This window comes from Sebastes umbrosus, chromosome 2, assembly GCF_015220745.1.
Source record: "Sebastes umbrosus isolate fSebUmb1 chromosome 2, fSebUmb1.pri, whole genome shotgun sequence".
Taxonomy (NCBI): Eukaryota; Metazoa; Chordata; class Actinopteri; order Perciformes; family Sebastidae; genus Sebastes; species Sebastes umbrosus.
In genome coordinates this window covers 12,892,332-12,915,961 of record NC_051270.1, presented here as the reverse complement: position 1 = coordinate 12,915,961, position 23,630 = coordinate 12,892,332, and the positions used below count along the sequence as shown (strand labels likewise).

The following is a 23,630-nucleotide window of genomic DNA, read 5'->3' as shown; positions in this document are numbered from 1 at the left end:
TTCTAATCAATTTTGCTTTATTGAAATGGCATAAATGCAGTGCAGTGTTCCCACAGCAAACAGATGGGGAATTAAAAGAGGAATAGATGGAAATGAAAATAAAAGTTTGATAAAGAAAATCAAATCATGACGAAGAAAATGTCCATTATTTTCATATTGCGTCTTGCTCTGCGAGATTACACTTCGGTAAAGCTCAATTACTCTTCCGAGTGCAAAAAACTAATCACAAACTTGGCAACTTGTTTTCCCAAATGTATTCCACAATGAGCCTTCGGGCCATGCATATTTTTAATGGCTTCTTTCACTCAACTGTAATTAAAAAAAGAAAGGATTCATTCAGTGATGGTTAAGTCATCCTGATGAGCTGACAAACCTGACTGAGCTGAGTCAGGGTTGTGTACAGAACATGTAAATAAAGTATGTCAGTGTTTTTCTAACTGCGGTGTTAATTATTCTCGTTCCACAGCACTGTTAGAGGTGGAGGAGTCCACACCCATCACCTCATCACCCCTACGTCTGAGCACCATGAAGTGGTACTGCACTTATTGCACTCATGTGTGAACTGAAAGGTTGATTTGAAGAGTATTGGCTGTGCCTTTTTTTTTGTCCACTTCAAGCACTAGGCAATCACACTAGTAGCATCCTGATAATGTCATTCTAATCAAGATGATTTGCATTTGAAGTGGGTGACCTTTTCTCACCATACTAGTAGACTTGATCTTTAGGGCTCACATGACCATTTTTGCAGTGTTAGACCTGCAGCAGGCTGAATGTTTTTGACATAATTGGGCAAAAATTCCATGATAACCTTTCAGCATATTGTAATTCAAGTGTTCTGAGAGATAACTAGACTTCTGCACCTCCTCATGGCTCTGTTTTCAGGCTTTAGAAACTCTACGGAAGACTTTGGCCAATCACAGGTCATTTCAAAGAGAGCGTTCCTATTGGCTGTGCTCCGACTGGTATTACAGTAACAGAATATAGATTCATATTTGATCAGCGCTGTCTAGTTTGACCGTTTGATCGGAGTTTGTGAGTGATTGACAGCTGCTCAGAGACGGCAGGCTCCAGCTCGGCTCTGATTGGTGGTTTTCCTCCAGTCTGTGAAATCTTACAGATGCCATTAGGAGAACCGGAGGACACAGAGGCACATGATTTTTTTCAGATTACCTGTCTCATGCACTACGGTCAGGATATAGTGACCGTTTTATAAAAATAACGTTTTTTTAATCACATTTGCTCCAATTCTACCCACTGCAGCTTTAACCAAATCTTACACTCACTGAGAACCCCAAAAACATGCTTATAATATTAATTATTGAGGACATTTTTAGCCTGTGTGCTGAGGATTTAAGTAAGAAATACATCCCAAACCGAAAGATTCAGTGCAACCCATAAGTTTCAAGCATCAAAGTCTAAGATGAACACACAGACAGACAGACAAGAGACCCTCCCCAGCCCCGTCTCCAATGGTACCTGTGAGGGATTTAGAGGTGCAGTCCTTTCCTCCGGGGGGACCTGATCCAGTGCCACTTACAGAACCCTCGTAGCTAATGCAGTCATAACAAAGCAGAGCTGTTCAAGGATAAAAAAGAAAAAATATAAAGAGAAAAGGGGCGATGAAAAATAGAGTCATGGGTTGCTGATTTTCTTTTATTACATCAGTTAAAAGGCTTGGTCTTGTATTTTTAAAATTGGGGTGCATCATTTATATTCCGAAGCCGTATTCTTTCCAGGAACAGCCCTGTTTGATGTTATGGCTGTGTTAGCCATGCTCAAGCTCTCAAATCACAGTGACTACCTGCACCTACATGCACCTGCACACCCAATCATGCCCCCTCCCCTTGAGCAGCATAGGTATAATCTTAAGCTTAAACAGGCAGCAGTTGGATCAAAACAGCAAACAGTAGACTGGACACCTGCAAGTGAACTTAGCGGGTGCTTTGACAGAGGAGGGGAAAAAAGAAGCGTTAACAGAGTTTAAAGCAGCAGCAGGACCCGCACAACCTGACAGAAGCCAACAACAAACTTGTTAGAGCTGGAAAAGCAGACACCTGGGTTAGTAAAGCAGAAGAGAAACAGTTTCAGATTTTATTGTGTTAAAAGCTTGAAATTTAAATAAGGCAACCCTTACAAAAATGTAGTCATCTCTAAACTGTATTAGTTAACATGGTCTGATTCACTGTCTGAGCTTTTGACATTAGGACTAACAGAAAGTTGAGGTTAAAATATCATTGGATTAGGATAAAGTAAGCTTGTTTTCTGTCTGATTCAAGAAGTACTTCTATAATGATTCTGCAAGAAAGAGCAAAGCGTGAAGGTTGTGTTTTTTTCCCACAAAACTCATGCAGTATGTTACCGATTTGTTTTAGCTATTTCTCCTTTTGTCATATATCATGTTGGTGGTTACTGTCGTACCTGCAAAGGCTTTGGAAATCCTCTCTTTCTTCCACTCCCAGGGCTGGTCATACTCCTCAGGGGGTCGCTCGTCATCCTGGGGCAGCCGGCTCTCTCTGGGGCAGCGCGAGCGTTCAGGGTCCGAGTCGCCACCGTTCTCGGACGGCTCGTACGGCGTGTCATACAGGGGCAGCTGCCTCGCCGATCCATCCTTAGTTCCTCGCCCACCGGATCGTATTTCTACAAACAAGGAGAAAGACTGGTCGTTAATGCTGGCTTTCTGTAATAAAACTTTATAGACGAAAACGGCTCCGTGGGGCAGAACACCGTCAGCATACGAAAAACGAGGATTTATGACAGTAGGTGCACTTACAAAACAATAAAGCAACACGTTTTGTATAAGCCTGACTTGCACATTTCTTGTATAACATATGATGTAGTGATATTTCAACCGATTTGACTGGGAGACAAAATAGCCTCAAATTCACAGCTTCAGCTACTCTCACATTCTTGCTGTTATATTGCTGAATTCACAGCCAATGACAGTCTGCAGGCTAAAGGGCACTAATAACATTCCCTATCAGGCTAAAGAGTTTACTTACTTTGTGCTATCTTAAAATGAGAAAGCAGCTGTACGCCCAGCAACCCTGTCAGTTGTTACGGCTGGTAATCAACAATTTCTGGGCATTGTGGAATAAACAGACAGCGAGCAAAAAGGAGACACAAGGTTAAAAAAAAAAAAAACTACTAAATTGCTAAATTATGTTGGCAAGTTCTGGTGCTGAGGAAAACAATCGTCCAATGAAGTTGTCCAAAAGTTGCCCAATGCTGCACTGCCTCAATGAAAACGTGACCTGGGACAAAAACTTGACCTGGGGGACCTCAAGTTTGTTTCTTATAAGGTAGCTGGATGCATCGCAACCAAACTGTAGCCTAAATGCATACTAACAACAGATAGCAAGGCATAGAGTGCTGCAGGGATGACGTATATTTTTGTAGGCCAACCATAAAGTTAGTATCGCCCTGGGTTCCCACGACAAAAAAACAATTTTTCCAGTGGATTTTAGATTATTGCAGAAAATAAGCTCAGCGGCGAACTCACGTTAATTATACTTACAAGTTATGTTTGGCAATCGATCTCCACAAATGAACACCACTTTTATTTTAATTTTGTGTACATGTAAAAAACTAACAATAGGCTATAAACAAACTACACCACGGTTGCATGAACACGTTACACGATGATGTTTAGTAGTCTCATTTAGCCACTTGTTAGCAACTGCCTTTTTAAAGACACATAAAGGCTTCAAAATTCAAGAGTGGGGTATTTATTGATATATTTCATATCGTAGAACAAAACGTTAAAATCTCTTAAGCTTGTGTCAACCACAGACCTTATTTCCGGCATTTAACTAAAAACCCATTTACTTCCAGACGACGGAACCTGAAGTCCTAAAATGCTAACTCATTTCTGGGTTTTAGGACTCATTCCTGCAGCGCCCTATTGCAAGACTTAATGATGACATAAGATGGCTACAGATGCTGCATGAACTGAGTTCACAGGTCCACAGGCCTCTCACTAACATGAAGGCATCCTGGGCATCTCTCACCCTCACTTTATATCTCTCAAGTGTTAATCTCCCACCAGCGATGGTCAGGAAGAAAAAACATCTGCATGTTGATAGGATGTGTGCGTGACGGCAATGATGGTGACAGTTTTGTGTTGCTGAACTGATGACAGAAGTGGGAAGCAGAAGAGAGTGTTGAAATACAGTAAGGGGAGTAGAGGAGGGGGGCCTGAGCACCTGCAAAAGCACACAGTGTAACCTCCCTGAGTACAGCAGCAAAATCACACTGAGCAGCGTTGCCCTGGGCTGCACATACCTGCTCTGTCAGGACAGAGATGAAGAGAAAGCACCTATTTCCTTTCTCACCTCATTCCCTCCATGTCCCCCTCCCAAAAAAAAACTATGAACACCATGCTCAACATTTAATCTAAGTCTCTTTAACCAATAGCTGGTGAATATATATTTACACCTGTCATTTTAGTACTAGTATTAGTGTTTTCATAAAATCAAGATAACATATTATGTTGTAACAAATAGTGGCCTAAATCCCCAGATTTCCTTTTAACTCAGTGTCAATATTCTAGCTTGTGAACTATGATACATTGGGAGACATTAAAATTGAACACTGAGTATCATTATGCAAAACTATATTTATTTTATATCAATACGATTTTCTCCAAAATCAATGCATGCAAAGTAACTAACTAAAACCCCTCTAGCAGTGCCTAAAGGCTACGATGTTCATTAAAACCCAACATAAAACTAGAGTGTTAAGATCTACAAACGCTCTACTGGTGACTCTGCCATTCTTAGAGCCTAAGCAGTGGTGAGGCTAGAAATGTTTGCCCTGAGGGTGCTGTTAGAAAAAGGGCCTTCCTCCTGGCAATCTGTGCAATTGTTGTCAAGATGTCATGTTCTGGGCTATAGTGTTGAATGGGCTGAAAGATAGACCAACTGACTGAGCACCCTATGCATCCGCATATACTTAATTCCTCAAGATTTTCATACAACGCTGAGATGTAGGAGAAGTAGGAGATTTCCTCTACAGTAAAAAGCAGCTACTTTGCAGCAGGCGCCACTTAACCAAAGACGGATTCAAACCAGAGACAGAAAAGAAATCGTTGGGACCAAAATGCTCTCAATGTGGTGGGGATTTTATCTATCATAGTGGTTTTGGGCAAAAACAAATGAGGCCATAATGGCATTTTCACCTTGTGCAATCTTCACACAATGCAGAAAGGCTCCTCAGCACATGCACTGGTAAACACTTCCTGGAACATTTCCACATCTCTGGTTTGACTGTAGTTGGATTTTTGAAGTGTCCCATACTTTCAACTGTATACATATAAAATCATGAATAAGACAGGCGCTGCCTTGAAGGATGCCTGGCCGCTGTTTGAGATATTTAATCTCATACGGCGGCTGGGTTTATCTCAAACGTTTCAAAGAGGCTGTGAAAATCACATTTCTGAGAAAGTAAAGCAGCAGGTTTTAAAAAAAAAAAAAAAATTTCAAACTGTTGCCTGAATATGACTTTCTCCGGATAAATCTGTACATTCAGAATCATGAATTCGGTGCATATATTCATGTTTTGTTTTTTTCCATTCAGGTTATAAATCTATTCAACATCACCTGACCTAAACTAGGATGCATGCACACCCTTTTATTCTCCATGTAAAGGAGGTGAAACAGACCTGGACTCCTAATGAAGCATCGTGCCCTTGAGAACTCTCCTGTTCTTCCTTTTCTTCCTCCTCCTCCTCCTCCTCCTCCTCCCCTCTCCAATCTCCCTCTACTCATATGAAGTTGTTAGCAGCCTGCGCCCTTCCTCCTGGGCCACATGAAGCTGTTAGTGGCCAGCACCACCATAGAGTAATGCAATGTGAAGAGAATGAAATATTATGCCATACTACTGCATAATTGCCTCTTAGCCCAAGGGAGCTCTTGCGGAAAAATGAGCAATGCGTTGAGCCTAATGGAGCTACCCGCCGGTGGTGGTGGTGGAGGTGGTGGGAGCGGAGGGTTGGAGGGTGGTGAGGGCTGCCAGGTCCCGTATCTCAGCGCAATCCCGCATTAGGCAAACTCGCACTCTTTGATCTAGCAGTTAAAAGACCTGGTATTACGAGATCCTGGCATGATTAGGTCGTACCTCCCCTGCAGAAGAGCAAATAGCTCTGGAAGAGGGTGGAAGCAGAGAGTGGGGTGGGAGGAGGGTATTACTAGTGGGGTGGTGAGTAAATCTTGTGGGAAGAACCCTTTAATTGGAGGCGCGTTGCCTTCGATAAACTGCTGCGGTGGATTGAGACTCCCCTCTAGCTCCCAGGAATGATGCCTTGTGTGTGCAGATAGGAGCCCTATTCACCTTCTTCCCACTGTCTTTTTTTAATTTTTTTCTTCCTTCAAACCTCCCTTCCTTCCTTCCTTGTTTCCTTCAATCCTCCACTCTTTTCTTTCTCTCTGTCAGCTCCTGTTAAGGCATGCTTGGTAAGCTGGGTGGGGACACATCTGTCGAGGCAAATTACAGTGATTGGCATGGCGGTGGGGTTGCATGTTGCAACACAGCTGCAGTCTATCTTTTTGTCTTTGACCTCTACCCTCTGTTTAGGGTCAGAGGTCAGTTACCACACCCTGCCTTGATGTACCTCCCCCCTCCCCGGATGTCAGAGTTCCTTTCCAGATGCTGCACTTCCTCTCTTGTGTTTTTTCTCCCTCACCTACTTCGGCCTTCATACCCCCGAAAAGCTTACAACATTTTATTTTCCCCAGTATCTTATAAGGTGAAGAAAAGGAGATATTTCAAGACCATTTATGCAGCTACAAAGAATGTGCTGTTGCTCCAAAGTTTGGAGTGCTACAAGTATTTTAAGAAACAATTAAACATCTAGAAAGTGTGCCACACTCCACAGGGTTTCAGCAGTCATGTAGCGGCAGCAGCAGCACTGACCACAACCATCTGTTTAGTGCCACTAAAAAAGATGTGTGTGTGGTAGGGGGGGGACAGAAGAGCATGCTGCTGAGAACCAAACAGCTGCATATTTGCTACAAACCATTTTTTTCCTAATGAGGAAAGACACGGATACTGACTGTCATAAAAGCTCAACTGTAAAGCAAGCGCCACTCAGTTGAATGTAGGTTTCCACACGCGAGCTAACAATCAGAAGCAGTGAGGAGAAGCGCTAAGCTTTGAAAGTGAAGTGACAGATCCAGTCTTTGTTATCGTCCTTCTCTCTGTTTCATGAACTAGAGAGATTAATCCTATGGAAGAGAGGGGGACATGTTCCTTGCAATAAATCCAGGGGGGCTCCTGTTCCACTTACTACAATAGGAGCCCTCTGGGTATTTTATCATGGCAGTGCATGGGCAGGCAGAAAGCTCTGGATTAAATCAAAAAAACATTAACGGCGACCAACCTGGCAGCCGCATCCTGCCGCAAATAAAGGACTGACCGAGCCCTCGTCATCCAGACCACTCCCATCTTATACTCGTCCTCCTCCTCCATTATTGCCAACCAGTAAAAGTGATTGCATTTGCGAAGAAAGTAGCAAACAACTGCCTAACTGCGCTTTTATTGCGAGGCTAAAGCTTCAGATATGTAAAGGGAAAACACATTTATCTGCTTCTCTCTGGTTGACTGCCGCCCACCCACTCCTACTGAGCCAGAGAGAATTTGCTGCCGCTGTGAAGCGCTTGCAGAGAGAGAGGCACAGTGAATATCTGGATTTGATTGAGGGGATCTCTTGTGCACTAGTGAAGGATTAAATGCGATTGACTTTACACCCCAGGAAAACAATGGGCAGAAAATACAGAGGCTTCAAGGATTTGCTCTGCCTGCTGCTCGAGCTAAGTCACTCTTAAAGGAAACCTGAACCTGTGTAGCTATTATCGGTTAACAGCAAGGTGGATCTCTGCAGGGGGCCTCCATCGGAAGAATATGAACAAATACCCATGAGAAAATGGGTAACTAAGTATAAATTAAAACAGTGGTTCCCAGCCTATTTTCTTGTATTTACTTGTATCTAAGAAAAGCTGAGCCCCCCTCCCCCCATATTTTCTGACATCACCTAATATTTACAAATCCTCGAAGAAAACCCTCAATTTGAATTAGGTGTATCAGTGCATTAAATCATTTTTTTTAATTAAATCAACTCTCTTGAATGAGTTATTGGAAATATTTGGATCGCAGGAGTCGTAAGCAATCATACACAGCCACCAGTAGAATCTAATTCTACAAATAGTGTAATATTAATAATATTAGCCTGATCTTTATCTGCAAAAATACTGGGTTTAAACAGAATGTGGTCTACTAAGTAGCAAAAAATATATATTTAAATAGTTTTACATACAGACTTTTGTATAAATGATCAAGTAAGTGTATTATTATGATTTTAGTTATACATGTGCAAATCTAATTTTGACAACCTCAGAGCTGACAAATCCTGGTGCAACCCCTGCGATCTTTGGCGCCCCCCCTAAGGGGTGCCTGGACCCCAGGTTGGGAACCACTGCATTAAAATACTCCGCACAGTTCAATGTTTCATAACAGATAAATGACGTAGCAGATGCTTTCTGATTCACACACATTCATTACTAGTAAACTCATGCCTTGCTTTAGAGCTGCTCATGAATGCTAAAATGTATTTTTGTAAACGTATCCATCTGTGACGGCCCAGCCAAGCATGTTCCATGACAAAAGACACACGTTTAAGAAGGCTACAGGGTTGATTAACAAAGCCGCCGCAGCAGGGCTCACACGTCGCGGTGAGACTTTTCTGCAGCTTTGATTTCATTCTGTTTGATTGCCCAGGTCTGTGAAGAGCGAACAGGGTCGATCTCGCGGCGGCAGTGAGAGATTTGAGCTATATCGGGGGCCACCCACCACAGGTATTGTGTGTCAGTCAGAGAGCTGGCTGACAAGTGAAGGTGTTTGCTCCTTGACCCGTGGCGGCCTGCTGTTGAGTGTCATTCCGCTTAGTGAGCGGAGCTGAGAGGAGGCTCTCGCCGCAGACTGTTCCCCAAAAGCACCTCTGAGGGAATAGTTACAATAAGCAAAGACAAAACAACCCTGTCAGCTTTGTGCTCACATCTCACCCCAAATTTGATTTCATTTTCACGTCTCATAGTGTTTTGAAGGAACAAAAGCGGCAAAGACAAAAGGAAAAAAATGTGCATGTGTGCTTCTGTCATACGTCTTTTTTTTCCCAACATTCTTTACTTGATTTGATATTTAGAGACAATTTGTAAAGTGTCTGCAATCAATAAGCTTTGCTCCTGTCTTTCTGTGAACGTGACAGGTTTGTCCATCTGCACGGGTGTGTGTGTGTGTGTCTGTGTGCTGCTGCGTTTCCATCAGCCTCCTGCAGACAGAACAAAAGCAGCCCTGCCTTTGTTCTCTCCGTCTCCTTCTTCCTCCTGGCTCACACTGTGCCAAGCTTGCGGTGGGTACACTCCGAGGCCTCTGCCTGCCTGTCACACATACACATATACTTTTGGGAAGCCTGGATGCCAAAGCTCAGACGGTCTATTCATGCTTGGCCCAGGGAGGAGAGTATTTTTGGGTTTCGCCGCACTATTTTTGGTTTGCGCTTTCTTATAAATGCCTTTCTGTTTCTGCTGGAAGCCATACTTTTTGACAGATAAATGACACATAAGTGAAAGCCACTTGAGCTGGGTCACCTTTGTGAATTAATGCTAGGAAATCTATCTTAACCGTATTTCAAACAAGCCACAAAAGTGTATCCATTTGCTCACGTACAGGATATAAAAACAGAAAATCAAGAAGTTAAAAAAGCTAAAGATTGTGCAGTCAGTCACATGTAATATCCGAGTGAAGGCATGCCTGTGTGGGTGTGTGCACACTCTTGTGTGAGTAAATTTGCCCCAGATGGCCTGAGGGAACAGAAGCTGAAGAGTGTCTTCCACAACACGCTGACATGTATATGGATTCATTCCCTTACTGGAGCAAGAGAGTAAGCCTAAGGAGACGACATAAACAAAGCCGAAAACAAGAGGGAGACGGGTGATGACGGAAGTAAGCCAGACAAAGTAACAGCGACATGGAGAGAGAGAGAGAGAGGGAGAGTCAGAGGGAGACTGTGGGGATGTATGAAAAAAAGAAAGAGACAAAGAGCGACAGCGAGTGAATAGGAAAAGGGAGGGGAAAAATTGAAAATTAGAGACAGGGCGTGTGATGCAAGTTTGTCACAGAGGAGGAAATAAACAAAGAGACTGCGACAGGAAGTCAAGGAGAGTGATGGGAAGAGAGAGTGGGAGACACAGACACAAGGAAGAGAGTGGCAAGAATAATAAATGTGCACAGCAGTGAAGGGCTCTCCATATCCAGCAGCTAATGAACACGCGTCACTTGAAAGCTCACTACCGATGAGAATAACGGTTAGGTGACTTGTGAGGTGCAGCGCTAACAGACCTCTGCTTCTACAGTACGTGCAGTAACCTTTATTATATAAGAAGGAGCTTTCAAAATCATTTTCATGTGGCAACACTTCAATGTAGCTTTCTTGGTTCTCGGTGTTATCACTGCTGCTCGTGTCGCTGGCTTTCAGTTAAATACTGTATACACGTCAATCCCCCATAAAGGCCTTTACACATCGAGAGTGTGACGAATAAATTAATCGCTAAATAGAGTCGCGTAGGCAAAGGCGCAAACCAGGATCCTATTGACCGAGAGCAGCGTCTGGCATTTCTTTGAGGTAAATTGATGTATAGCCTAAACTACTGTAAGCTATTTTAGTTTCCTTTGAGTGAAATGCTCTGAGTGAATTTGCCTCCGGTAAACAGTTATGCAATGTATATGTCTAGGGCTTTTATTGTGAAAGGTAAGAACGGAAGGAATGGATCTGGTATGTGTTGCCTTTCAACTTTCTTTCAACTTTATTTATGTCCGCAAATGGGAATGTCATTGGTTGTGCAGGTATTTGGGTACAAACCAAAGATGGTGATGATGGCGCTAGATGAAAGGTCAGGGGATGAATATTTTTTGAATTTGTGCTATGGAGACCTTCAATGTCTGTACAAAATGTCCCGACAATCCATCCCAACAGTTGCCAAGATATTTCAATAAAAAGACAAAAAATGCATCATTCCATCCATCATCTTGGAACCATGGATGTGTCTTCACAAAATTTGGAGCCAATCCATCAAGTAGATGTTGAGATATTTCACAGGATGAGTAAAATCTTTGACCTGCTGTCAGGTGATCACCAACATCATTTAAATTCATCTTCTAGGAAACTTGAATATCCCGTATCACAGTTCATGGCAATCCGTCTCATAGCTGTCAAGATATTTCCCACCTGTCGACCAGGGGTTCACCCCCACAGACAGACGACATTGCCGTCCCTAGAGCCGCGCCACTGGCGTGGCTGAAAACAGAAGTTGAACTCAACCTTTCAGAGACAGCAGGAGGTCATGTCCTGAAGACAGACGAGCTTGAGATGGAATTGAGTTTCCTGAAGGATAGCTAATTAACAAAGTCAGGCATCCCGTAATGAGTAATTAACTGGATTTGCTGTTTAACATGGGGTTGTTGTAACACCGTTGAGGGACTGCCTGTGATTTGATGCTGCCTCATTGTGTAACACTGGCGATGCCTCACCTATGTAAATGCCTTTTCCACTGCAGGGCCACTGCACGGACGGTGGCATTGATCCTATGCGGGGCACAAACGCAATTACAGCTCGTTAGGACTGAGGTGAAAGCTCATTAATAGGAGATGAATGGGGACAGCGGCTTGGAAAGGTGCCCGTCTACCTACATGAATCACAGAATAGCCCCCACAGCTAATTCTCGCGGCTCCGCAGTGAACAAACAAAAAGACAAGCAGTAGATCAGCATAATGACAAGGCGACACGAGTACAGATGCGATTAGTCATTCGCCGTTGCCCGTCGATTGCACCGCAGTAAGAGAAATTCCATTTGGACGACAGTCAAACACACAGGAGCTGGAATCTTTCTCTCGACACGCGGCGAGGAGGACTTAATGTGAAGCAGTGACAGGCTGCTTTGGCTGACGCCGTTGGATGCAGAGGGTCCTGGAGCCTTGTGGGAGTGGAGCGATTTTTCTGCAGGCTGCGGTTCTGAGCTGTGCTGCTCGCTCTGTGGCTATTGTTCCTGAGCTGAGATAAGACTGGCGGTGGATTAGAGGAGAGTGCACCCAGAGTTCAGGTTGTGTATGGCTGCTGGAAGGGGAACGCAGCATGGGAATGGGATTGGTTCTGGGAAGGGGGACTGGGAAGAGGAGAGGAGATAAACAGAGGAGAGGAGAAAGGGAAGGAAAGACGTGCCAGTGAGTGCCTCTTGTCGTGATGCCTAATCTGCCTGTGTGGTCGCAGGGGAGGGGGGCAGGGGAGTCTTATGGCACGTGGACGTGGCTGTGATGAATAGTCACTTCAAGCCCCCCACCCCATAGGGGGGAAATAGTCCATTAATGGTGATAGGCCTCTGGGAAAGACCCACTTGCACCCCCACCACTTTGCTGCTTCAACCTTCAACTGGCTCACATTCCCCCGGGGGATGTCAAGACTGCTCTTCTACTCTTCTCTGTGGGAAAGAGAATAGAATTGAGAGAGAGATGACATTGCGCCAATTTGTGGCACAAGGGGAGCGCTGTAGCAAAAGCTTTGGTATTATGCAGACATGGGTCAGACGGAGGTCGTGTATGTATGAAGCAAAGCAACCACAGACATTTGCATTTTAGCTTTCAGACATCTGAGCAAGCAGTGTCTTGGTTAATAATAAAAATTCAACAGTCAGTAGCTCCTGGTTGGAATCGAATTTGGGATCCTTCAGTACAAACACAACATCATCCAATCTTCAACGATTTTCCTCAACAGCCATCTGCGAAGCTCAGACTCAAACAAAGCCACCACACAGCTGTACACTTAAAATAGGCGCCCGCCTTGCGGCGAGCAGGAAGACTCTCATACTTTTTATCCCCATTTTTTCGACGTTTTTTCCTTATTGTGTGATAATCTGATAATCTCTCCCCGCAGCACAACAATGCAGACAGAAGCCGCAGCCGAGAAATCGGCGGGAAATTAAGTTCCATCACCTCCGCGCTGAGCTGAGCTGACAGTCACTGTGCTCTCCTTGGGCTGTCTCTCATTAGCGGAGATGGATGCGTGTTGGAACGCTGACATATTTTACTCACAAACTGGGTTACAAACAGAGGACGGCAGCAAATCTTTTCTTCTGGCAACATTACACAACCTGAACTGTGTATGACCTCGGTTTTACAATTTGTAATACGCCAGCTAGTCTACACTCTAGAGGCTCTTACAAATACACCCCCAGAGCACTTAAAAAATAAAGCATAACGCCACTCATACTTTTCCTGAACTTCAAAGTCCAGGCTCATTATCAAACATAAAATGAGGATGAAACTGCGGCAAATTGAAAAAGATAGTGTAACGAGTTCAACAGAGATGCATAAATATTCATTATGTCAAAAAAAACAGAGAACAGAAAAAGCAGTTGCATCTTCGGGCTAAAAGGGAGGCAGATAGGGAGACGCTGGGATGCTTGGTATTGATTTGTTCCCTTTATCCGAGAAGGCTACTTATGCTGGAGCAGCATTGTGACCTGTTTACCAATCCTTCCAGTCCACAGGACGCGCACGTCCTCGGGGAAACGTGCATTAGCAGGGCTCTGGCAATGTAAATAGTTACACAGCAGTGACCTCGCTCTTTTTCTACGTGTGCTGTTTTGACCTTCAGATGAGTGCAGCAGCCTCTTGGTAGGGCGCTCCCCACATGACGATACGCGGAGAAGGTAAATACAGTAAGGGTGGATTAGCACGGTAAGCTGCTAACAGTGTTTACACGACTGTGTGTGACCTGATCCTCGTCACCCGAGCGAATAAAACACAACATGACCGCAAACAGATTAAACAATGGGAAACACTGACCACAGGAGAGGTTGAGCCTCAGCTGGATGTTTTACAAAGGTGTTGTTGAGTCAGTGATTTCTGTGAGCGGTTGTGTACATCTGAGTTAAAATACACTTTTAAAATGGTAGAAGACGTAGTGTGTCCTTGGCTCACAGATTGTTTTAATTTCTATAGACTGGACCTTCTTTATGGAAATATCAATATAACGAATGAAGGACTTAACAGTGTTTTGAAAATCATGCTTTTCTCTGGTGCTGAATGATTCGTTTTTTGTTGGCCATGACACACCATGTACCTTAATGCAACATTTTATTCAGCTTGTGCCTGAATATGCAGCCAGACAAGCGGCTCCAACTCCATATTGTGAGACTGGATAATGTTCATTTGGTTTTCATGTTTTATGTTCCTCACACATGCACGCAATGCAGCACTACATTAGTCAAGGACTTACGTCCACTGCCTCCAGTCGGACTATCAGATATGAGACACTGCAATTAGCCAGAGTCTAATTAAAACCTATTGTACAAGTGTCTGGCTACAGCTTGAGGCAGCATTGTTGTTTACTCCAGCGTAGCTTCATGTGCACAACATTAAAAAGCCTTAGTCATGCATAATGATGAATATGATACACTTCACCCCTCTTCTGCTCTGTCTAAACAATGTCTGCCCACTCTGATCCCTGTCTCTGTGTATCTCTACTGTACACAGTGAGCTGCAGAGGACTCAAAGTCTAAAGTTCTGTGTGTGTGAGCTGTCTTTCCTCTTCAGCCTCCATTAGATCAGACATCCGACAGCCCGGAGAGAAGCTCCTGGAGTCCAGTCGGACCTCTCAGCTCTGTCCTACCTGATTCACTCTGACAGGGCAGACGGAGCGGTGCAGGGGAGGCACATGAAATATGACCTAGCTGTGACGCCACAACTTTATGAACCAGAATTACCGCCTCGCGGTTGTATGCCTCCACCATCCAGTCGAGTTGCAGTTTACATCCATGTCTGTCCAAAATGTCATCACGTCATAATTTTTATCCTGTTAGACATTTGTGTGAAATAGTCAAAATTAGCATATGAATACTAGAGTTATGGCTAAAAACGTGTTTGGTGAAATCACAGTGACCTTTGACCACCAAATTCTTATCAGTTCATCCTTGAGTCCAAGTTTGTGCCAGATGTAATACAATTCCTTCCAGGCATTCCTAAAGCGACGGACGTAACGTCACAGTGACTTTGACCTTTGACCACCAAAATCGAATCACTTCATCCTTGTGTCCAAGTGGACGTTTGTGCCAAATTTGAAAAATTTGATCAAAGCGTTCCTGAGATATCACGAGAATGAGACGGACGTGTAGTCACAGGGATCTTGACCTTTGACGACCAAAATCAAATCAGTTCATGCTTGAGGCCAAGCGAACGTTTGTGCAAAATTTAAAGAAATTCCGGCCATGGCTGTTGCCTGCGCGGAGGCATAATGAAACTAAGGTAAGCAGATATAATATGAAGGCCATTAAATACTCTGATGGGTGCAAGCTAAACTCTATAAACAGATTCTGGATTCACATGTAGAATCTGTAGGCAACAGTACAAGGTTTTGGTATCGGAAACGTTCTGGTTTCCGTTTGTAGACTGAGTAGTACTGACCAATCAGGTTCAAGCAGGCTTTGGTTGAATGCAGGGAACAGTCCATGTAAAGAGCAAGAGGGGCAGAATTCATCGGCCGAAATGCAATCTATCGGAACCCACTAGCTTTTTATTTGTTTAAAATTAGCTTGTAAACTGGCTACTTGTGAAACAGTCCGGTCATAGACATCGTCTCTCAACTCCAACTTCAGTCTCGCATCTCAAGTTGCCAATCGGACTATAAACAATGAGCAGTGCACGGAAAAGCAAGTCTTGGCCTGGATATCTGCTGGCTACACCAGAACCCAAGAAATATAGCCCCTTGCCCCCAGAGGCTTATCTGTCGTCAGACCGATAACCGATGGGTTCTTAGATTGGGTGCAAGCAAACATGCATCTGCATTTGTCTTTGCAACCAAATCACATTAATCTAAACAAAAACAGGACGTCAGAGAGAGATGTTACTTCACTGTCAGTGAAACAGAGAACATAAAAAGTCCTTATACATTCTCCCCTCATTTCCATGTGTCTCACCCACATGCCAACCAGTTGGCACAAATATGCTAACCAGGCTCCACGCAGGTGCAGTTGAGTGCAGACCTGTCCTCCTTATACAGACTGGAAGAACGAACACAGTAGCAGATGGTCATTTGCATTATTTTCTTCTGCACCATTGTGGCTCTGAGGACATGGTATGATATGTAGAGTTCTGGCTCAACTTTACCCACTTCCAAGGTGCACGGAGAGGGGAAATAGTCTGAAGAGGTCATCCTGATGACCCTGATGGAAGGGCACAAGCCAAAAAGTGTTGGCCTCACAAGAAAGCCTTTATACTGCAAGTGTTTCTGTAGAAAACCTTCAAACCATCTTTTAGAAGATTGTTTTATATTGCCAAATTTTATTTATCTGTCAAAAAAATCAACATGTAACGAAAAATCGTTGCAAATGGGGTAGCAAAAACAGGTTTCAGCATATTGTTTTTCTAGGATATCCTGCTCATGCTGATTATTATCTCCCATTTGTTCACTGGCTATAAACCTGTCATAAATATTGCAGCAGGCATCTATTGAATTTTGTTTTCATTAAACCCTTCCTGTTGTCATTCATTTAATTTTATTACATTGTTGTACCCCTGACATTTCATTGCTTTCATAAGCTATTTGATTGGTTTGTCATACAGTATCAAAATCTAAATTCTAGATCCCTTGTTGGCATTTAAGTCAATATTTGACAACCCTGCATGGGATGATGCATAATTTTTTACAGGGGATGCGTTTCTGCAATTTCATTAGCTATTCACATGGATCCCTGTTAATCAAAGGGCTTTAAAATTCATGGGGAGAGCGTACATATCAATACTGCTGAGCACCTGTCCCTGAGGAGTAAACAAGACACAACACCCGAGCGAGCAAAAAGAAAGGATGTCACTTCGATTGAGCAGAAAGGAATACGTTTATACGCTGTAGTGAATTCATGTTGTTTTGCCAACTGAGGCTGATTTACTAGTAAACTACCACAGTGATGTGTGCTTACCGGTGACATAAAACAAAACACAAATCCTGCTAGCGATGCGTGTGTATCGTGACAGCTTGAAACAAAAACTCAAACATCAGTTCAGTCCCACTCTGAATGAACTTCCTAATTCAAATCTTCTTCAAATTTGCTCTATTCACACTCAACAAAGAGCTGTCCCATAAAGGCGAGCTCATTTTCCTTAATGAGTCAACCACACAACAAAAACTCCAGAAGACTGAACAATGAATGCAAATCGACCCCGAGGGTGCAACTGTGGAAAATGAGCTCTTGTAAACAAAACTGATTACCCAGGAAAAAAACAAGCTGCAATGTAAACCTTGACTAAGCTAGTTCTATTACTGGCTAATGAGCAAATCCTTTAACGCCTCCTGCTGTACTGCCATTCGTACACAGGATATTACATACAGGAGTTTATACACTGCAGGAATGGGACTGGTTTACAGGCTGCTGATTGATGGGGTGTGGGAATTAGTGTTAAAGATTTTTGGCTTATTCCACAGTGACCTCAGGTTAAAGCATTGCTATGCCAATATAAGCTCGTAATGGAGAAGTCGTTGGCATTTTAGCATATTTAATTTTGAAGGCCGGATCTCTGTGATTGCTTTTGGTAATATAATATATCTGCAGCAGAGTCTGATTTGGGTCTTCTATCTCCTTCAATAGTGCTTTAGGGCTGCAACAAAGGACTATTTTCATTATCAATTAGCCTGTTGATTATTTTCTCGATTAATTGATTAGTTGTTTGGTTGACGATTGACATTTAAGAATCTGGAATCAGAGAATTTTGACTTAAAAAATGAGTCGAACCTATTACTCGATTATCAAAATAGTTGGAGATTAATTCAATAGTTGACAACTAACCGATTAATTGATTAATCGTTGCAGCTCTATACTAATTATTTACACTACTGTTCCCTTTGGATAGCATTATATTGAAATATACTATAGATTTTTTGTCACTCATGTTTGTCACATATGTGAAAATGTTAACATCTGCAATACTCATCGATGTCTTACATCAATAACTTAATATGCATATGATTGTGTTGGGCAAAATGACTTGCACTAATAATAATAATAATAATAATAATAATAATAATAATAATAGTAATAAAAATAATATCCTAAAAAATGTGGAAAACACTGTGGAAAAAAGTTGTAAAAATTAAGTAAAAAAAAATAAACTATCAGATACGATCAAAGAAAGACAAACACAGCTGCCTTTATTAGTGCTCGTAGCTGAACAAGGATTACACAGTAATAATACTATGTCAGTGTCTAGTGTGCAAGGCCGCATACCTGAGTTTTATGACGCCTCTCTGTTGGCTGGGCCCCAGACATGTGGCTGCAGCGCGCCACGTGGGCTTCTCCGCTAACCTCGCCAGCAGCAACAGCAGCAGCAGCACCGCTAGTCGCTCGGGAACCTCTGCCAAACACCCGTCAGCATGCCACCAACTTTTATAGCCCAAGTCCCAAAAAAACAACACCACTAATGAAACTACGGCTTTGAGAGGGATCTCTGCCAGCACAGTGTTTTAGGAACGGCAGTGTCACTGTTGCAGAATAGTCATTAACATCTGACTGGAATCGGGCTCCGGGAGTTGCATGGCAATGTCCCATAGAGTATCTTTGTACCCTGCACTTAAGAGTCAATAGCAATTCCGTAAAAACACGCACGCCAATAAAAATGGATGATGCTGAGTGAGTAATCTTTGCCTCATCCCCTTCCCGGATCCAATAACGTGCTACTGCCATTGTGGAAACAAGAATCACAGTAGAAGGTTGATAAGAGTGCCAAAGCTATGGATCACACCACTGACGTAGCTTGCATAACTGCATCATTAACTCGGGACAATGCAGTTGTAAAGTGAGGAAAACGTATGTATGTGTTAGGATATCTGTTCTTTGGTGACCTTAAAAACAAACCCAGAAAGAACAGTTAAGTAATGTGATGGAAACACAGGCAATTGTAGCTGACAAACAATTAACATTTTTTTTTTTATTATGGTTGAAAGTAGGTGAGGGAGCTAGCGCGGGCGGTGAACATGCAGTACTGATGTGCCCAACTAAGTTTCATTCTCCCACTGCATCCGCTGTTTCCCTCAGGAGTGTAATCATCCTCCATGCGGTCTGGCTGCCTCCTTCAACCCCAGCAGGAATGCCTTCCTCGTTGCCAAAATCCCTTTCACAAAATGTGGATGCAAGCAAAACACAAAGAGCGTTGAACAGTATGAAGAAGCTCATTCTTCTGTCACTAGGGCAGGGAGCGCGTTATCACAGGGTTATGAGCAGCTGCCGAGCATGTTTCCTAAAGGAATGCCAATGTTGATTTAAGCCATCTCCCTCTATACGTCATGCTAGGAATACCACACCGCCCACTTTCTACCATAATTATTCACACGCTTGCGCGCACACACAAAAAAAGAGACGTACTAAAAACTCCACCTTGTAGAGTAAAACCATCCATTACTGAGGTCTAAAATACCACGCCAGGGCCTCACAAGGCTGCATATCTGCTGGTATTCGGCCGGTGAGAGAACCAGCAAATGGAAGGTTTCTGGATTCCTCTTCCAGCTGTGTGGGCGACTACACTCATACAAAAATGATGCTAAAGAAAGGTCAACTGACACATGAATAGGAGGCCTGTAGTTACTTGTACACATTGGAGGGCACACATGACTGGCATAAATGTCCGTACAATACACAAGTTGCATACCAGCGACAGACAACCATGCACACACCCATAGACGTACGTCACGGCACCGCAATAATACCACCCCTCCCCTCCTCCTCCTCCTCCCTACAGTGTGCCAAGGGTGGGCTGACAAGACCCATCCCGCTCAGAGCTGCTAACACATTCTTGCACCTGCTGCCTCCCTCCCGAACGCTGCTCATCCGCTCTCCTCGGGGAGCACACACACTGGATTCCACACTGGTGAGGTGGCTGAATGTCGAACAGTCATAATCTCCCCGCTATGCGCAGTCGTGCTGTTAACCTCTGACAAGTGTAATTCTAACTTGGCTTCTCTGTTTTTCTCCGATGAATAAAACATATTCTTTGCTGAGATGGAGTCTCTAAGGGACTGACAGGAAATTAGGCAGATGAAGAAATGTTATCGAGGTGGGGGGGGGTCTCTTCTACTCCAGTAAAGTGGAAGAGGCTTTTGATTTATGCTGAATGGGAGTTTGGAGTCAATACTGTGTGTCTGTGTCTGTGAACAGTGAGATAGACACAGGCAGAGACACAAACTGACAAACATGAATATTCCAGCAGTGTATGAGACGGCCGACTAAGCAACATATGGAGGAGATAGAGTCTACGGTCCTGTGGGTGTGGAGATGAAAGACTGAGAAGTCTGACTTATTGCACTTCCTGCTGAGACATAGGAAGCTACCAGAATCCTGTCAGGAACAGGAGGGGCCAACTTCTTCTGGCTCAGATTCTCCAGAACTTGTGAGACTTTCCTTCACACACACTAGAGCCAAAAAAAATAGTTTGTGGAGTAACATTATTGCCTGTTTCTGTGCGTACACACACACACACACACACACACATGGTGTGATCATTCCAGCAGAGAACAACATGATACATCACTTGCTACGCTTGTTTCCTGCTAATTCCTCTAAATCACAGCGAGGAGGTAGACATGTCGTAAGCGTCTTATCACCATGCTCTCTGTGTACTGACATTTTCTACGGCTGTTGTGTAAATTCCTGTGGACACAGCGTGGAGGACGTGGCAACGGCAAACTCATTCTCCGCTGGCTAAATGATGGCTGACCTTTCCGCTGGCAGTCCGCGAAACAGGGAGCCCCGGCTCACGAGCGAGGAGTACTGAGAGGACACAAGGAGTGGTGGAGTGGCAGAATATTGACGACTCCAAGAACTCATGAATAAAAACATGAATGGATGAAACAGATGATGCGGTTATTGTGGATGAGGGGGATTATTCCGTCATAACGGTTATGTTCCCTTGAAACGGTTACATTTGAATGGCTGTCTGCTTGCATTAGCAGGCTTCATTAATAACATTCATTAGCTATTCAGGGTCTGTTTGCACAGAGCACCAAGAATCTTCAGCCTCCCCTGGCTCCAGTCCTGATACACTCACATGGACCGTGTAATGCCTGCAGGACAATTCAATTAGGAAAGGGGGCATTTGATCACTATTAAGACTTAAGAGTCACGTCCTAAAAGTATAATTTATCACCATCAAGGTCTATTGTATGACAATGGTGGATTAGTTGTCCCGGACATTTTCTGGAAGGTGACACATGGCTTCCCAGAACCGCTATGGGTAAATGAGATTAGCCTCGTATGTGTCTCTCCTAAAAATGGAGCCCAGCGGAATTAATGGCACGGCACTAGCTTGTTTTTATTGTTTTTCCTACAATAGATTCTGGTTGAACACGGGCCATTTGTTGTGGCCCTCTCGTCGTAATTGTGCCGCTTCACGTAGGGAGCAACACAGGGAGATGAAATCAATCAAAATAAGCCCATCTGCAGACTTCACTTTAAATCATCCTCAAATCAAGTCCAATGAACAAACAAACAAAGAAAGGAGAATTGTGATGAAACAAAAAAAAAAACTCCAAGATCTGTTTGCCTATTGCCAAGTGGGAGAGGAATGAGTAAGAGTTGACAGGGAAAGAATGGAAATGGATGGAAGATGAAGATGCCAGGAAGTGAGACAGGGCAGTGTGTGAGCGGCCCCCCCGGTGCCAGCTGACCCACTGTTGGCAGGTCTGGCTGCTGGTCCCACTGCTGCTCTCAACAGTGTCCAGGCACAGAGGGGAATCCTGGGTAATTTGTCCGCTTGTTTGGATAATCCACCATCTGCCACACTGCGAAAGGCCTCAGGCCCATCCACGAGCCTTCATGTTGGACCCAAATGCTAAACATATGGGGGCGAGCAAGAATGGAGTCCAAGTTCCTCTGAGGGCACAACAGTTGCAACACAAGAGTCAATCAGGAAGCTGCGGTTAGAAGGAATGAGTCTCCAAAAATGTAGAGGGTGCCTTTTTGGTTATTCCTGTAACATTTTACTTGTTATAGATGGTGAGTTTAGGATAAGAATTAAGGGTGCACAATACTGTATAGCACTCATTTTAGCAGTATCGATTTGGGCTGTCAAAGTTAACGCGATAATAACGCAAATTTGTTTTAACGCCATTCATTTCTTTAATACATTAACACAATCGATCTTTCAAAGGTTTTAAAGCTAGAGTGAAGATACTGGCATCATTTGAAACTAGAAAACCTAAAGAATCCGTTGGTACCAACCATGTTGTACTAGCTTGTGACGAAGGAGGTTAAATAACGCTCCAAACTTGCTTGAAATTTTGGAGAGGAAAAACTGGCATGGCCATTTTTAAAGGGGTTCCCTAGACCTGAAAATGGGTTCTATGGGTACCCGCGAGTCTCCCCTTTAAAGACATGCCCACTTTATGATAATCACATTCAGTTTGGGGCAAGTCATAGTCAAGTCAGCACACTGACAGCTGTTGTTGTCTGTTGGGTTTGAGTTTGCCGTGTTATGATTTTAGCATATTTTTATGCTAAATGCAGTACCTGTGAGGATTTCTGGACAATATTTGTCATTGTTTTGTGTTTTTAATTGATTTCTAATAATAATATGTACAAATATACAGTATATATACACATACATTTGCATAAAGCAAGCATATTTTGCCACTCCCATGTTGATAAGAGTATTAAATACTTGACAAATCTTCCTTTAAGGTACATTTTAAACAGATAAAAAAAAAATGTGAATCATGGACAATCATGGGATTAATTGCGATCAAATATTTTAATCGATTGACAGCCCTAGTATCAGTATATTTTGTAATGACCGAAAGGAGCAGATTTCCTTCTCTTTATTTTCACAAAAAAATCTGTTGAGGCAACAGTGTGATAGTAAGCATTTTACAGGGGAGCCGCCTGCTGTTGAAAAGTGGTGTTTGGAAATATTATGCCGAGACAAATGTTTATCGGAATGCAATAAGCCAACACTAAGCAGAGTTTATTAGACGTCTCCATCTGCACCAAACATCACAGTTTAAGTGTAATAGGTAATCTCCACTGGTGGAAAACAAACAGATAACTGTGACTGTGAAAAACATCTGTTGTCTGCAAAAATATCAATACTGTGCATCCTTTAAGAAAAAGGAGAAGGTCTTGAGCACAATAAACATAAATTGCAGTTTCTCAGACTGTCTCTTCACTGCACTGCCTCGGATCAAAGACTATCCTGATCCTCTGATGTTGTAAAACAGCCCCAATGCTTTGCTTTCTCTGATGAGAAATAGATCGCACTAGAGAATGAATGAATCACATTCAAATACAGGTTGTAAAAAAACCCTGCACCACCCACACAGGCATAACAGAAATTATATTTGCAGAAGTGAAAGAAGCGTAGATGGATAGCGAAGGATGCTCTAATGTCATGGAAAACCCATCTCAGACAGGTATGCCATCCTGTCAGGAATTATTACTTTCAATTTCCTGGTTGTTTATAGGGAGAGGAAACGGAGACACAATGTGAATCTTTATCTTTTACATGACTGGCTTCTCAAACGACCTTTAAGAAATAGGAAAATTACTTTCCAG

The 23,630-nt window shown here is 43.2% G+C and overlaps 1 protein-coding gene across 4 annotated transcripts in view; it reads right to left on the bottom strand.

Annotated features, from left to right (window-relative positions):
- zgc:158464 (uncharacterized protein LOC791139 homolog) overlaps window positions 1-23,630 on the bottom strand; it is a 109,785-nt gene that overhangs the window by 30,079 nt on the left and 56,076 nt on the right. For 3 of the 4 annotated variants that reach the window (XM_037746982.1, XM_037746971.1, XM_037747002.1), the window contains exon 3: window positions 2,419-2,637. In XM_037746982.1, the coding sequence (XP_037602910.1) occupies window positions 2,419-2,637 (219 nt within the window). Of the gene's footprint in view, window positions 1-1,476; window positions 1,576-2,418; window positions 2,638-23,630 lie in introns of all 4 variants that reach the window. The other variant, XM_037746992.1, reaches the window with a different exon arrangement.